This window comes from Pundamilia nyererei, unplaced genomic scaffold, assembly GCF_000239375.1.
Source record: "Pundamilia nyererei isolate P.nyererei 1_Seehausen unplaced genomic scaffold, PunNye1.0 scaffold00047, whole genome shotgun sequence".
In the NCBI taxonomy this organism is placed as follows: Eukaryota; Metazoa; Chordata; class Actinopteri; order Cichliformes; family Cichlidae; genus Pundamilia; species Pundamilia nyererei.
In genome coordinates, this window is record NW_005187448.1 from 1,123,515 (window position 1) to 1,139,657 (window position 16,143).

At 43.1% G+C, this 16,143-nt stretch overlaps 2 protein-coding genes across 2 annotated transcripts in view; one reads left to right on the forward strand and one right to left on the reverse strand.

The window, feature by feature from the left end:
• The window catches only part of ube2t (ubiquitin-conjugating enzyme E2T (putative)), a 5,804-nt gene extending 3,617 nt beyond the window's left edge, over nt 1–2,187 (forward strand). Inside the window, exons 6-7 of the mRNA XM_005732502.1 lie at nt 280–363; nt 1,902–2,187. Coding sequence (XP_005732559.1) covers nt 280–363; nt 1,902–2,018 — 201 coding nt within the window. The 3' untranslated portion in view covers nt 2,019–2,187. The remainder of the gene's footprint in view (nt 1–279; nt 364–1,901) is intronic.
• A 633-nt stretch (nt 2,188–2,820) lies between these two features.
• lgr6 (leucine-rich repeat containing G protein-coupled receptor 6) overlaps nt 2,821–16,143 on the reverse strand; it is a 38,029-nt gene continuing 24,706 nt past the window's right edge. Inside the window, exons 5-18 of the mRNA XM_005732503.1 lie at nt 13,788–14,003; nt 13,585–13,656; nt 10,540–10,608; nt 9,969–10,040; nt 9,768–9,839; nt 9,309–9,377; nt 8,660–8,731; nt 8,353–8,418; nt 8,164–8,235; nt 7,037–7,108; nt 6,409–6,534; nt 5,307–5,461; nt 4,598–4,678; nt 2,821–4,516 (exon numbers count right to left, since the gene is read on the reverse strand). Coding sequence (XP_005732560.1) covers nt 3,378–4,516; nt 4,598–4,678; nt 5,307–5,461; nt 6,409–6,534; nt 7,037–7,108; nt 8,164–8,235; nt 8,353–8,418; nt 8,660–8,731; nt 9,309–9,377; nt 9,768–9,839; nt 9,969–10,040; nt 10,540–10,608; nt 13,585–13,656; nt 13,788–14,003 — 2,353 coding nt within the window. The 3' untranslated portion in view covers nt 2,821–3,377. The remainder of the gene's footprint in view (nt 4,517–4,597; nt 4,679–5,306; nt 5,462–6,408; nt 6,535–7,036; nt 7,109–8,163; nt 8,236–8,352; nt 8,419–8,659; nt 8,732–9,308; nt 9,378–9,767; nt 9,840–9,968; nt 10,041–10,539; nt 10,609–13,584; nt 13,657–13,787; nt 14,004–16,143) is intronic.

The window sequence follows — 16,143 nt, forward strand, 5'->3', positions numbered from 1 at the left end:
TTTTGTTGTATTTATCCGCAACACCTTAAAGGCCGGTCCGTGAAAATATTGTCGAGCATAAACTGGTCCGTGGCGCAAAAAAGGTTGGAGACCGCTGTGCTAAGTAATTAAAGACAAGTCCAGGAGTGTGGTAAATGCCAAAATGACTTGTTTAGATGCAAGTCAAAAACCCCTTTAAGCTAAACCTGTTGGGTTAGAGAGCAGCTGTGTTCAGCTGTAGCACAGTGAATGATTCGATAATCCAACTTTATACTTTTATCTATTTTTCCCGTAATTTAGTCATCGGAATTCAAATACAACAAACACCTGTTTATGGAGAAGGCCAGGAAGTGGACACAAGAACATGCCGTCCAGAAGAATTCTGTGAGTTACTAAGGACTTATATAATATAATATAATTATTAATCATTTAATGTAATTACACTCTGACTGCTGCTCTATTCTTAGTCACATGATTCCTGTCACTTGCTCCACAACAATGTTCATGTATTAGTTGTGTGCACAGTTTTATTTGACCCACATGGTTGTGCTGTGCTCCTGCAATAGAACATTATAGGCCGAGTAAATAGAACTTGTTTATTTGCAGTCGCATTAAAGTGAAAATAACCTCCTTGTAATTGCACTGATTTTTTTTGCATTCTGTGATTGGGGGTTGAGGGTGTTGCATACTCGACCTCTGGACAAACCTCAATTGTAAGGTGACTGCACAGATTGCCTAGAGGAAAGCAACTTGTCCAAACAATTCAGATTGACTGTAATCACTCCCAGAAAGATTGGCAAGGTTTTGCAAATATTTGCTCTCTAATCTGTAAACACAGAGAGATTGCTAGCATGTGACAGCTGATTTAAGTTAGTTAGTCAGTCAGAGCAACTGAGCTGGCAATTGTTACTGTATAAAAGCAAAGTTGTCAAGCACGTATGGCACTTTGCAGTTAGATTGCTGTCCTGCAGCAATCATGTCACTTTGTGGAGGAACTTGTGAATTTATGGAAACAGGTGGCAAGAGATGTGGAATTTTGCTACTAATCTTACTACTTAATCATGACAAACATTTTGCGTGTTATTACCAGCTTGCCCTCATTCAGCTGCAAAATGGAAGGGGATCAGTTTCATCCCTTTTTTACGGCTTTGAGGATGGCGGCAAAACGTTGCTTCAGAGACTGCTTCTTCGAAGCGTTCAAATTGGAGGCAATGAGACTGCAAGGTCATTGCACATGGTTGCAACAATTTTGATCATGCTACAGTGTCCAGCCACTGTTTTCCCTACTGTAACTATAGTGTAATCTCGCCATAAGAACAGTTTCTTCCCCTCTGCTGTTGGACACATGAACAATACCCGTATGACTGTTCCCACCACTAACACATGACCCTACGCTGTGTTCACTGCATCATTCCATGTTTGGCACTGATCACCACCTGCACTCATGTATATATCATGTATATATCTATCTATCTACTTAGCACTTTTACTTCTTATTCTCATTTTTATTTTCATGTCTATTTAAGCGTAATTTATAACAGTATGTTTGCACTGAAGCACCGCAGCAATTTCCTAATGTTGTAAACCTGCTCAACATTTGGCAATAAAACTCTTTCTGATTTCTAATGGAGTGCATCATGTACATCTGCACTGCTCAGAAAAACTAAAGGAACACGAGCTGGCCAACCTCTGGTGGGATCCAAATATTACTCATGCTAGCAGTAGTGACACTGACCCCAGCCAAATGTAAAAATGGTGGAAAAAACTGAGACAGCATGTCATGAGGGTGCGCTACATTTTCACCTGTAGTGCACCTGTATATAATTTCATTAACAACCCCCTCTGCAGTTGAACTGACTTGATGATTTTCTGGTTTAGGAGGAGTAGGGTGTTTTGTTTTTTAATGCATTTTTTCTCCCCAGGGTGTTGTGGATGGCAACAAAGAAAATACTCCTGATCAGAAAGCATCAACCCGAAAAAGAGAAGCGCACAGTGTGCAGCAGGAAGCAGAAGATCCAGCAAAGAGAACCTGTGTGTAGTTTCCACCTCACCTGAGAAAACTGCCACCTTGTTAGAACTGTGGTATTAATTTTATACACAGATGTAAGACTTGTCTTCCTGTTTTTAAATGTATGTGTATGTATGTATGGCTGTATGTATAATGTGCGTGCTTGTGTTGTGACATTAAAGTTTCATTTTATTAATGTATTTCAGAGTGCCTGGACTTCTTGTGTAGTTTGGAGGTGTCTCCGATCTGTAACATAAGCGCATACTTGAGTGTGTATAGTATGAAGATGATGGTTTTATTCAAAAATATGCTTAACCAGTTGTATACAAAGTATGTACATCCTAAATAGTACATTTGTTTTTACAAGCTAAGGATTTATTTCTTATAATATAAAATTATATAATTGCTGTTTATAAAAAGGGGAGACAAACATCATAAGGCTGTAGTGAGTCAATACCATGCTAGTTCAGAGGTAGTTATATTGTATGTACATAATGCTAGCCTACTCTAAAGTCTGTAAGAAAAATACCTACATCCCATTCAGTCTCTATGACTGCTTGCCTCCTGTTGGATAGAGTTGCTTTTCTTGAGATCAAACATGTAAACCATATGAAAATAGATGTGCGGCCCATTTCCTGTGGCGCTTTGCTGCCGTATAAAGAGTAGCATTTTTACAACAACCTTTGTATTATACAGTTGCATAGTACAATAACAATGACATCTGTGGAAGAAAACTTAGCTTACACTGGCTGTCGTGTGAGTGATGAGGAGTCCCTTTTTTTTAAACAGACCTTAGCAATAGGATAGAATTTGTATTTAAACAAAAAAAAAAAAAAAGGCTCCACCTATAAAAGAACCAAACAACCTGCATCTTCTGAGTTGGATTTTTCATCAGTTTTCAGTATAAACAAAGATCTATTGGTGCTACCTAAATTCCCCACAGGCGAAATCGCTGATTTGTCCAATGCTTACATTTTCCATGTGGATTTGAACTGTTCCCCATGACTCAGTCCACTGAAATGTGTCTGAAATTGTCCTTTATATAAAAAGCAATGTCATTGTCCTATTCGATGTCCTTGAATAGTCTTTTCTGTGAAAGGACCTTGTAGTCCCGCTCTCCACTTTCAGAGGCTCTTTGTTTTCTCCTCAGCTTCTCTGCACTCTGTAGTCTCTGTAGTAACAGTTTCAGTGTTGAATGTTCTGAGGAGCTTGAAGACTGTGAACCCAGAGGCGGTCTTTCTGCAGAGGATGGTCCTTTCATATTCATATGGTGTCCTAGCTTTTCAGACAGCTAGCGTGGATGCTCATGGGTTGAGAGTGAGAGACATGGCAGTGTGATAGACATCTTGATCCAAACTTTCTAGAAATCACCAGTCGCTCACCCTCTCTCTCACTCTGCCACCCTTTCTCTATCTCTGGCAGTGGGAGGAGGTATTTGGCAAGGGATGAGAGGAACAGAGGATGTGGAGGAGCAGTGGGAAAATCTGATCGGATCCTGCCGGGGTTGGAGAGAAGATCCTCCACTGTATGTGGCATCAGTGAGTGACACCTGTGTTGAGGAATCGGAGCAGGAGCTCTTTTCTGTGTCCACGGAAACCAACGAGTCCAAGGTGTGGTCCCGACGGAGCTGTGTACGTGCTTTGGGGCGTGGCCAGAAAAACAGCTGAGAGTGGTCTCTCGTGAAAAGAAGGAAGAGGAGAGGGTTGAGGCAGGCTGGCAAGGGCTGGAGAAGCAGGAGGACTGATTTTAGTACTTCCTCCCCCAGAGAAAGGAGACCAAGAAGGGAACAAAGGGAGAGGAAAGCTACTGGTACATACAGGAGACCATTGGTGAATATTAGCCAGGCAACATGTTTGATCATAGCGCAGTCCCACAAGCCCTCACACTCTCCTCTGAGTAACTCCCAGTAGAGGCGGATGTGTGAACCTGTGACTATAAGCAAGCACAGGGTGTTCATCATAATGAGGGCCAAGGGAAAGCCCAGGGAGGACGGCAGTCGAGAGGACGGGGGTGGCAGGGGTGAGGGAAGGCAGAAAGGCGAGGACCCATACTCCCCGACTCCTGCCAGTGGGAGAGAAGCAAGCGTGATGGAGAGAACGAGGCAGAACAGTGCACAGGTGCGCACACTCACGAGGGATGGGGACTTCCCATAGGTGCGCGCACACGTCACGCTCACACCACACTGCACTGCTGCAAGAGTTAACAGCAACACGCTGGCCTCGGATGCAAACACCCAGACCCATCCTGTCGCCTGACAACCAGGACCCCCCTCCCACCGGGCTCCGTGGTGGCCAAATTCTCCCAGCGTGAGAGCATCCACAAGGGCCAGGGTGCACATGCACACACCAGTCAGTAGATTTGAAGCCCCCATGCAAGCCACGGTAAAGCGAAGTGGTGACAGGTAGCCTGATGAGCCAAAGAGAGACAGAAGCAGGATGGAGTTCCCCAGCAGAGACACCAGGGAGATGCACCACAGGCCAACACGAACTAGCCAGCTGCCCAACAGAGAGTCACAGGGACGGAAAGGACCTGCAACAGCACAAAACAGTAACTCATTAGCTACTTGCATCATACCCTACAATAAAACTCATTTGCATTCATTTGCATTACCAGGTGTTGGTGTGCACTGGACACTGGCCTGCAGTTTGGATTCCTCTAATTCCAGCTGGAACTCCTCCAAGTCTGGGTCATCTGAAAGAAAACGTTTTTTTAGGGCCAGAATTCAGAATTTCAGATTTCCTTTTTGATCAAACCTCCAAACGGTCCATGTGTTAAAGCATATTGAGAGCTTATTCTGAAAGTGCTTAGACACAATATACCCCATGCAGACTATGCGCGACTCTAGCTGCAGGGGCTTGTAATGATAACATTCTGTTCCACAGACAAAAAATAGACACTTCAGAAGATTACTGGCGCTTGGATGAATTTTGATTGTCTTGGCATGTTTCTCTAGCAATTAAAGGTAAATAAATTTTAATCAGTGATATGTCTTGGTTTATTCTTCTCTTGATTCTGTTGTTTTTCTGAATACACCCAGCAGTTTTTTAATTTCTGCTTTAATCATGCAGATTCATTGGGTTCATTTCACCTTCATTTTGATTTATTTGTGTTTCTATTTTATGCTGGCCACAGGAATGAAGGAATGGAGGGGTCAGCACGTGTTGTGTGTTTTCAGGTCACTGTGGTTTCAGTGAGGATCTGACACGTCCTTAACGGCCAGGTATGGACACAGTTGTCAGATTCCCATCTGATATGTTACAAGTCTTTTGACATACTGTGTGTATGTTTTCACAGATACCGTAAGCATGTGTTGTCTTACAGTGAGTGTCGGTGTGGATGGGGTACATGGCTACAGTCCTCTTATGCAGGTCTTCACTGGTGCTGCTCTGCTCCGAGTCCCACTGACCGGCTGGCTTGTAGCTATCACAGGAGCCGTACACACAGCATTGGTAGGCATAAGGCATCTCTATCACCCTGTACCAATCAGATGAGAGTAGTGTTGAAAATAAACCAGAAGAAAAACAGGAGCATAATAAGGTGGCAACAAAACTGCAAGTCCTGGCTGATGTTTCTTTCAACGTGAGCTTTATCTACGTTTCTTTTAGGCACAATTTAAAACTGTTTCCCAGCAGCTTCAAGTGCTTTTGTTCCTGTTGCTCTTACTTGTATTTACAGTAAACCACATTTTGATTGATGTGTAATCAGTTTGACTGGTATTAAAGGTATATATTCCATAGGGACCGGGTGTTTTTGCCTTATACTGGACACGCGTAGCCTTTGTAAACAGAGGGGATGGTAACAATAGACCCAAAAAAGCTTCAGTGTATGAAAGCATAACTGAATTTTTAATAATGATAAGAGTCCATCGTTGGGGAAAATGCAGGCGAAGCGTTTATTTATTTTGCTGATCTGCTGACTTTGGTGTAGATGTCTGCAAAAAACCCTTTTATTTTACCTTTAGTGCTTTTAAAATGTTTGTCTGCCAGAGGTTCTGTTCTGGGCGATGTTCTACAGGGATACTAACACAGCTTTGATCTGCTGCCATCTCCAATCTCTTTAAAAGTTCCTCTTCATTTTTTACTTCATCGCACCTTCCCAGGCCTTCAGGGATCTTTGTAACAAGATTGAACTTGCTGCTAACAAATACTCAGTCATTGTTTAAGTTCGGCTCAGGAATGGCTTGCAGGGATACACTGTAATTAGTCAATTGTCAGAGTTGGCAGCTTTCGGTAAATTCACGATATTAGTAGAAAATTGCGAGAGGAAGGATAATTTAAGGGTTGGGAAGGGATGCGTTTTCCTCACAGCCACAGGATACACACCTGGGATCTTTGTTTTTTTGGGACAAAGCAAAATACAAGTTTCATTTGAAGATCACACAGTTAAAGAAAGCACTCAATGGTTCTGAATAGAGTAGTTACCTCATATGGGGAAAGTTATCAGGACTGAAGGCCTCATATAATTCTGTGTTCCCCCTCAGCTTGAGATGGGTCAGACCGCTCAAGCCCACAACAGGTATTGAGCTCAGACGGTTTTCAGTCAGGTCCCTAAGAGAAAAATCGAAGGACAGTGAAATAAGAAAGGTGCATGTCAAATCAAGCCAAGTTAATGTTTGTAAAATGTGTTTTTATTTCAGATAAAGCTGCGAGATGTCCTTGATAAAATGTCCTTGTCTCCTAGATCCATTAAGCTGTGTAGACAGGACTCTATCAGACTGACTCCACATAATACTTTCTGTCAAACGTATTATCTGCTTGTTTAGCCACGCAAACTTCAACCAGTCTTCACACAATGAAGTACTTTTATATTGGCATGACTTGAGCTGAGGCTTCTTGCCATGCAGAGATTTTTTTTTTTTCAAACAATAAATGGATTTTAATGTTCGCTGCAAACTCTGCCAAAAGTCCACAGGTTTTCAGTGGAGCACGCAGCCAAGTATGGAGTGTTTGTGCAAGTGCAACACTCTGAGATGCATATATTCTTTATGCTTTTCTCAGAAGGAGGGGAGAACAAGATGAAAGGTAGAAGAGTCTTAGTGAGTTTACTCACAGTTTAACCAAAGAGTGAAGCGAAGCAAAGGCATCTGGGTGGATCCTCTCGATCATATTCCAGCTCAGGTCACTGACAACAAAAAGAATCACAATGATGTGAAAGTGCCTGGAATGACGGCGCACACTTGGCTATGCTGTGTATCACCACTAGATGTCAGTAATAGGTCACAATCCTACAGTCTTGTTTAATCCAACAACCGATGATTTCCTTCGTTTTGGCATCAGAGTCCTTGGGTCATGTTGTGAAACCTCATTATAGCACAGATGATTTGACTTCTACATATTGTTTCAGTTAAACATGATTAGAGAAACAAAGTTCAAACTATGTGTTATTTCACAAGAAAAAACCTCAATGGTACATCAAATTTAGTTTCATTGTTTTGTCATCTCCTGCTATCCGGTTATTAATAACATATACAGATGGGTGACAAATTAAAAGAACAACCTAGAACTCCAACACTCATAGCGAGGACATCTGGTGCTCAGGGCATTTGCTGGGAAGGTTTTGGAGTCCAAGAAGCACGTCTTGCATCTCAGCAGATATGTGAGAGGGAAATTTTTCTGGTACTATTATATAATTTATATATGTTTTGCTGACTTTGCCAGCTGGAAGTTACACGTCTACAATCTTTGCTGTTGCAGAATTCTCCCAAAGATTTCAGTTCAGGTTACAACCATGTCTCTGAAATATGGTGTTCCTGTTTGGGCCCACGTGTTTTGGGAATGGGCACAGGACATCAACACAGTTGTCCTGGGAGATATGTGATGAAATCATCCTATCTTGAAGGTTGTAATCTTTACTAATGCCCATGTCTCTTGGGTACAAAAGGTCACTGAGCAGTTAGAGTATTATGAAAACGATATGTATCATGTTCATGGTAACCATATCTCAAACAAAATAAGAGATTTTGGACTGACGTGGGCCCTTTAGATAGTGCTCCTGAGCACCATCATCATGAGCATAATGAGGGACTATTTTTTGTTTTTCTCTGCTTTGATTTTTCACCAGTCTGCATATTTTCAGTTCACTATCCTTACCCGACGGTGATGGCTATTTATAAAAAACACAAATTTCTAAATATATCGCGTGCAACTTGTGACTAAGACAAAGTAAAGTTGACTCACAGTGCTCTTAGAGAGGTGAGCTGCTGGAAGGTGCTTGACTCGATCCTTCTGATTTGATTGTGCTGCAACCCTCTGTTAGGAAAATGATATATTATATGTAACCAAAGCACTATGTGCAGAGGTAAACTGAGAAAACTGCTGCCTTGGATACAGTAAGTGTGTGACTGTCTAGGGGGTTGAAAAACTCACATCTCTTGCAGTGCAGAGCAGTGGTAAAAGCTGGGCAGATCCTCTATCTGGTTGTAAGAAAGCTCCCTGCAACACAAACACAGTACACAGTGACCAGCTGTGGGTTTATGGTGTGGGAAATTATGGTCAGCTCTGTGAGGAAGGCAACACGGCAGGACAATAATTTTCTGTATTGATTGGATTTCACAGAGATGTGATTGTGCAAGTTCATGCTTTCTTTGGGGGGGGGGGGACAAGTCTCCGCAATTGAGTTGTGTGTATCAGATTTTGTACCTCTAACTTTTCCCCTTGGTGTGTATCTACTCACAGCACTCTGAGGCGAGGCAGCTGCTCACACAGATCCAGAGGCAGAGCTGAGAGACCAGCCCGAGTCAGCGTTCTGTAGGAAAAAAGAAGCGGATCTTCTGATCATTGTTGAAGTGCGAGCAAGCGAAAGGATCCTCCAGTCCAGCGAGTGTAACTTGGTGAGACAGGCAGCTGTGTAGGTTCGCCAAACCTGTCAATGGCTGACATAACTGCCTACTCTTCCCTGACTCTCCTCTTCATTCCCCGCTTCCCCTAAAGTCTGAACACACACATTTCCATCTATTTCCTTCAGTTTCTTTCCTGCCCGGTCTTATCTTTCTTGGCTCTTTGTCTCTCTTGTATGTGGAGTCTGATTTGTCATTTTGTCCTGAGCATCAAATCAAATCAAATCAATTTATTTATATATTAAAAACCACAAAGTGCTTCACAGTAATATAAAACAGAAATACATAAAATACATTAATAATCAGACATACAGCACAAATCTAATTAAAATCTAAATAAATAAATACTTTTTTTTTTTTACTGTACATTTTAAAGGCTCGCTTGGTGAAATTATATATTGTGGGTTTGTGGTGGCAGTGGTGCGTGTTTGTGTGTGTCTGTGTGGGTGGGAGGGACGGGTAGGTGCAAAGGGTACAAAGACTCACAAAATTTCCAGGCTGGTGGTTCCTTTCAGATCGGGAAACTCTCGAATCTGGGTTGCCCCGTTAAGGGAGCTACAGTCAAAGAAGGAAAAAAGTGTCAGACGACTGTCTTTGTTTCTCTCACTCCCCCTTTCTTTTCACTCACAGACACACACACTCACACACTCGCGCGTGTACACAGACCTTGTCTAACAGCTCATTTCATCCATCAAACTTTTTCTCCAACATCAACACAGGCTGCTTTGGCTGTCTCACTAGACATCATAAGTCACACCATTCAACATGTTCTTACAACACACTCTCTCTTACCACATCAGCACACAGCACAGCAATACGCTAACACAACATCATTCAGTAGGCCATTACACATGTCCACTCAACCCTCACTGCAAAGGACAGAAGATGATTTACACAGTGTTTGGGCTAACTCACTGGAATGGTTCCTGCTGACCGCATACTTACAGCGTGTGCAGCTTAGGTAAGAACTGGAAAGCGGATTTTCCCACAAACTGGATGGGGTTTTCATAGAAATGACTGCAACAAAAAGAGAGGAAAGAGACAATCACGCCACGCCCCGGAGAATAATTTGGTTTTGTAAATGGCTGATGGTGATGAAGTCTCAGTTGTGAGTCTGTCTGTGCAGATAGCAGCATTGAAGCTCACATGGTTTGGAGCTGAGGGTTTCCCACAAAGGCCCTCTCAGGGATGGCTTTGATATTGTTGTTATGGAAACCCCTGCAAATATAAAAAAAGACAATGTTAGTCAGGTTCTCTGTAAATATGTTTCTGATGATCTTAATAATCATTGTTATTATTTATTTTGGAGTCTGTGTGTGCATGTTTGTGTTTGGAGGAGGGACAGAGTGTGTTTGCGATTGAGAAGTCACATGTTCTCATCTTGCACCTGCCTTTGCACAGCTGAAAAGCATTTTTGGATACATGAGATGTAGACACGCACACATACGCTGTATCTGTGACACATAGGCGCGCTGCAGAACATCTGCTGAAGCGGAGGGAAAACACGGCTTGTGTGTGTGCATGTGCGCCTGTGTGTACGTGCAGGCGAGCGGCTGCGTGGGTGTGTAGCCAGCACCTGCTTGGGGTGAGAGAGATTGTATCCGAGTGCCACATTAAAATCACTTAACGGGATTACTCGGGATAACGCAACCACGATAGTCATGTCGGGCAGGTGTGTTTTTCGTGTTTGCGTGTGTGTCTGTGTGTGTGTACTCACAGTTCCTGAAGTTTGCTCAGTGTCCTGATGGCCACAGGGAACTCCTGCAGATCATTGTAGTTTAAATCCCTGTGAGAGAACCAGTAAGACAAACAGTCATTATAAAGCAGCATGTTAACACATGCAGTCCCAGTCATGATGGAGACCATCCATACTGTATGTGGTCGTATATGTTTATGTGAGAAATGTTGCACGAGTGTGTGTGTGTGTGTGTGTGTGTGTGTGTGTGTGTGTGTGTCGCTGATAGAAGACTTTAGGGCCCTGAACTATCCTTTGGTTATGTAGCCTTAGACTGGTGGTGGGCAGGGCTTCACCTAACACGCTGTTTCTTCTTCACTCCTCTCTAAACTCTGTTTCTCGCTGCTTTCTTCTCTTTCCTCTCACCCCAACTACTCTTGGAAGAAGACTGCCCCTCCCTGAGCGTGGTATTTCCTGTTGAAAGGGAGTTTTTCCTTCCTGCTGTCACCAAGTGTTTGCTCATACGGGTTGTCAGATTGTTGGGGTTTTCTTTTTTCTACAGTATAAAGCAGCGGTCTCCAACCTTTTTTGCGCCACGGACCGGTTTATGCTCGACATTATTTTCACGGACCGGACTTTAAGGTGTCGCAGATAAATACAACAAAATAAAACTAGTACCGGTACTGAAAAAAAGAAGATTTATTCATAACACACGTGAAAAGACCCAGGAACACCGAGTTAACGATAAAAACGATAACAAAATAACGCTGAACACCGATAAAAACCCTGAAAACCAGACATTTCACACCTGAGCCTCTACTCTCGCGGCCCGGTACCAAACGACTCACGGACCGGTACCGGTCCGAGGCCCGGGGGTTGGGCACCGCTGGTATAAAGCACCTTGAGGTGACTCTCATTGTGAGTTGGCACCATGTAGATAAAACTGAACTGAATTGAGCGCCATTACCTCTTTCTTAGGGAGTAAAAAAATTCAACCAATTCTGTCGCTAATTCTAAGATGTACCTGTATGAAAAATGTGTTGGTGAGATGGAGAAAAGATGTGACCATTATCTAACATTCCAGCAATCGATCTCACAAACAAGTTTGCAGACCTTATCTTGGTTCTCCACCATCTCCGCGGCATGTTGGCCTAACTATGCGATGAAGTAGATCCCTAAATTACCCAAAGCATTTTTATATTCTTTAAAACTGTGCTTTCACTTTGATGCATATCAGACTATTAGTGTATCAAACATTGGCGAAGTGTCGTTTGCGATTTGGGTGTGACCCTTGACCTTTTACCGCTCCGTCTTGATTATTCAGGATTTTGTCTCATCAGTTTTTCACACTCAATAAGATAAACACCTGACACAGTTCCTAGACTGTATTTCCATTCTTTACACAAGTATGCACATTAGAGCCCTTCTGTGCATGGGAGAAATGTAGTGTACATGTGACTGCATGTATACGAGTATGTACTTTGGTGTATTAAAATGTATGCCAGGGCATGTGTGCACTTAAGAGCCTCCTTTGAAGATTTCCAGCCATCAAGATCAAAGGATATCCTAAAGTCCTATTCAACTGGATTTGTTTTTATTCTGTTCAAGTAGCCAAATACCTTTGATGAAGAACTTTGAGAGATATATGTATGTATTTCCAGCAAATGTTGTGAAATGTTTGTCTGCCGGTGTCTGTTCTGTCTTGTTTGCATATGCTGTTGCATTTTCCTGCAGGCCTCTGGACGGCTCCTCGTAGTAATGATTTTATAATACACACTAGGGGTTGGGGAGGGTGGCGGCGATACAGATGGTCTCTCGTATTTCTCACAAGCAAAGCCGCTGTGAGAGATTAACCCATCATACCAGTGCGATCCCCACGTCAATGACACCTGTCATCTTATCCCGCCGAGTCATCGATCTCTCCCCCACCGCTGACAGTCCAAACACTTTAACACGCACTATTCTGGTCCAGAGAGCTCCATCCCTCTTTTTCACAATCTCCAGTTTCCCTTCATCCCCTTAACCATTCCTCCTCCGCCTTACGCCGTGTTTCCTCACAGTTCCCAGAACTGATAATGACTTTCAATTTGAGCGTAAAGCTGTATTATTGCACAGGCAGACAGTACTCGCTTATGTGCACGCACGTGCATGTGCCCAGACACTCATAAAAAAGAAAGCCGTGCTTTTTTTTTTTTTAACACTTCAACAGGTTGTTAAGCAGCATGCCAGACAAAGTGTTTTCATCAGACCACCGTGAATTTTGCAGGAGACACTATTTCTTTTCTCTCCCCACCTCTTTCATGAAGCTGTGTCGGTTTTCTGCGGTTTCCATATTGGTGTGTGGTTAGGAGGTAGTAATTGAGGCGACGGCACGTACTCGCGAAAACTCTCTCCTGTAGTCTTTACTTGACCCTAACTCTGGCTAGCAACTGCTCATTCAAAACACCGCGATGATGCTTTAAAGGAATCAAAGACGACTTTTTTACCTTCACATTCCCGTCACTCATTCGTTGGTTGTGGTTTTGAGAAACATTCAGGCGCTTCATGAAATTATCGGGGCATTAATCATTATTATGACTTTACAATTTAGCACCACACTTCATTATTCTTTGGCGCACTTGTTTCATATGATTTGTAAAAACAACATTTTTTTCAGGTGTTCCAAGTAACACCAACCAGCTTTACACACACACAAGCACACCTGCACACTCACACACAATCAGGGCTTTAGTGAGGCACATAATGTGAGTCCTTTGGTTGTGTTACCTCCTTCAGGTTATATTTAGGGAGTTTTTCAAATATCTTGGGTTATACTGAGGCAATGTGATTGCTGTAAACACTACTATAGCAAATGAATGTTGATACTTGCTGATGCTTTGTAATCAAAAAGCCTGCAGTGGTGATTTTGGAAACAAGGAGGTGCTCATTTAGGCCAAAGAAATGCATTCCCTTCAGTGTGCGTGCATGCATGCGTGTGTGCGTGTCAGACTGTTAAAACGTCCTTTGTTATTTTTAATACTGTCCAACAGTGTGTGTGTGAGCACGGCTGTGTGTTTCAGTGAGAATGCATGAATGTTGGATACTCACAGTGTCTCCAGACTGTTTAAACCTTCAAAACATCTCGAGCCCATGCTCCTGATGTGGTTGTTATGGAGATGCCTGGAAAAACGACACAGACATTTTTCAAAAAATTGAAATGAATTTCATGAAAAAAAACAAAAACAACGCCACAGTATGTCGAAACATTATTTCAGCTCAGCGGAGGACAAATAACGCACAATGCAACTTACAGTACCACAAGGGCAGAGAGGTTGGTAAATGCATAATCTGGGATGTGTGTGATTTGGTTGAGCGCCAGCGTCATGGCCTGCAGGGAGGGCAGAGAGTCAAGCGCCATCACTGGGATCTCCGTTAGGGAGTTGTCATCTAGCCACAGGTGTCTAAGGGAGCGGACGCCTCTGAAGGCCTCAGCCGGAACCACAGACAACAGGTTCGCGTCAAGACGCCTGCAGGGTGAGAGGAACTGAGCTTAACGAGATAATCACCAAGTCTGAGTACAGTATTCTTGCTCATGTGGATGCGTATCTGTGCTTCTGTGCGCATTAGTGGTTGTGTGTCACGGCACTGGAACGGTTTGGCTTACAGGAAGGTTATTATGAGAATTACACGTCCTTTATTCTGCTTCTTTCATCTTTACTGCAGCTTCTTAGAAGTTTCTCATTATGATTTATTCCCATGCTAAATACGCCACGAGAAGCTTCGCCAGCACAGACATGTGTGAAATGTAAGATGAGAAAATGACAGTTGCAAAAATGTGGAAATGATTGTGGTGAGTCTTTTATATTTGTGCTCTTTTTGTTGTGACACTGGCTGAGTGTCTGGAAAAGGTAGAAGACAGAAGGAAGCATTCTCAGCTTTTTTACTTTTTCCCAGTTTAGTCTCTGAAATTTCCACCAATCAAACGCTAATGCGACTTCTTACAGCCAATGAAGTGACAGCAAACACACACACACACTCACACACTGCCACATGTGCACTTTCATCTTTTCAACTATAAAAAAAAACCTAACAAACCTTTGTTCCCCTCTGTGCTCTGAACCCACAGGCCATGAGTGTGGACACGCCGTCCGTGTACATTTACACACACACACACACACACACACACACACACACACACACACTGCCGATCATGATGAATGATCCCCTCAGGGCGGAGTTGACAAGAGAGACCACTTCCTCCTGCTATTCTTCTTTCTTTGGCCCGTCACACTCACTCATTCATTTCCCTCCCTCCGGCCTCTCTCGCACTCGCGTTTTGTTTCTTATATCTTCATTGACGCACTCCCCAGCTGCTTTGAATCCCTTTTGCATCTCAGTCCTTAATTCTTGTTCATCTTTCAAACATCCCCTCCTTATCAATCTTCTGCCGAGGTTCTTTGATTCCTGCGCTCCAGTTCTCCTCGCCCCCTCGGAGGTTTTACCAAACAAAAAGCATCTTCAAAGTGAAATCTGAACTTGAACTCTGAACTCTGGGCTTGTCTGCCTGGGGCAAGTTTCCATCAGGAGAGCAACTGCATACACTGGCAGATGCTCACACACACAGAGGCACCTACCACCATATATGTAAATACTTCTGAATGTGTTTTCAGCGCACGTTTCTTTTTTTCTTTTTGCAGCGCTAAACATTTGCCCTTGTGCACCCCGTATCCTGCAACTGTGGACATTGTTCGTCCCTGACCCAAATCACAGGATGAAAGCTGCAGAAGGTCTTTCTGCTTTCTCTGGGTTGTTCTCCGGGGTAAAATAATAATTCCTCCTTTTCGAGTGGACCTGCCAGGTCTGGTGAAGGTCCAGACAGAACCAGGAATGTTCCACAAAGGCTAATAAAGCAGACATTTCCTGTCCATCACATCAAAGTCTGACGTATGATTACCAGAGTAAGAAGCAGAGGCAGAAAGAGAAAAATCCTTTAAATGATCCTGGAGCTCTGGGTTACTGCTTCTGTTTGTTCAATTCTCCAGATGGACAAAATTTTATACAACCAGGACCTTTGGTGAAGGGGGGGGGGCTGTTTTACTGCCATGTAGTCCATTTTCCCTAAACCTGGTTACACTGATCTAAATCTGCCTGTGAAACTCATGAGTGTTGATAAGGCTACACAACTTAACCCTTTGGTAAGGACCCAAAACACATCTGTCTGCTTATGATGGCACAAGCAACAGCACTCACACTGTGCTGTAATTATCCTGCTCCAAGAGGCAAATTTCTTGAATCAATCTCGCTGCTGAGAACAGAATCGCTGTTTGAGATTAAGTCCTGATTTATTTTGGATGAAAGCCTCCTTTAATACATTCATACCAATTTGAATCCATGTGACTCTTTCTTTTTACCTGGTGTGTTTTATGTCAGTGAGAGGCGCCGACAAGCTTCACTCTCCAAAGCCTTTCCAGTAATCTTTCTGTGCTCAGCTTATCATTACTGTAATGACAAGGTGCGTCTCTATACACTGGCTCTGTTTGTGTACTCTGTGTGTGTGTGCGCACGAGTGTGTGTGCATGTGTGTTTTTCATTACTCGTGACAATTTCTATCCGCTAAAAGAAAAAGATCTGTGAAGACCACACGCTCGTACGCAAAGACACGCAGAC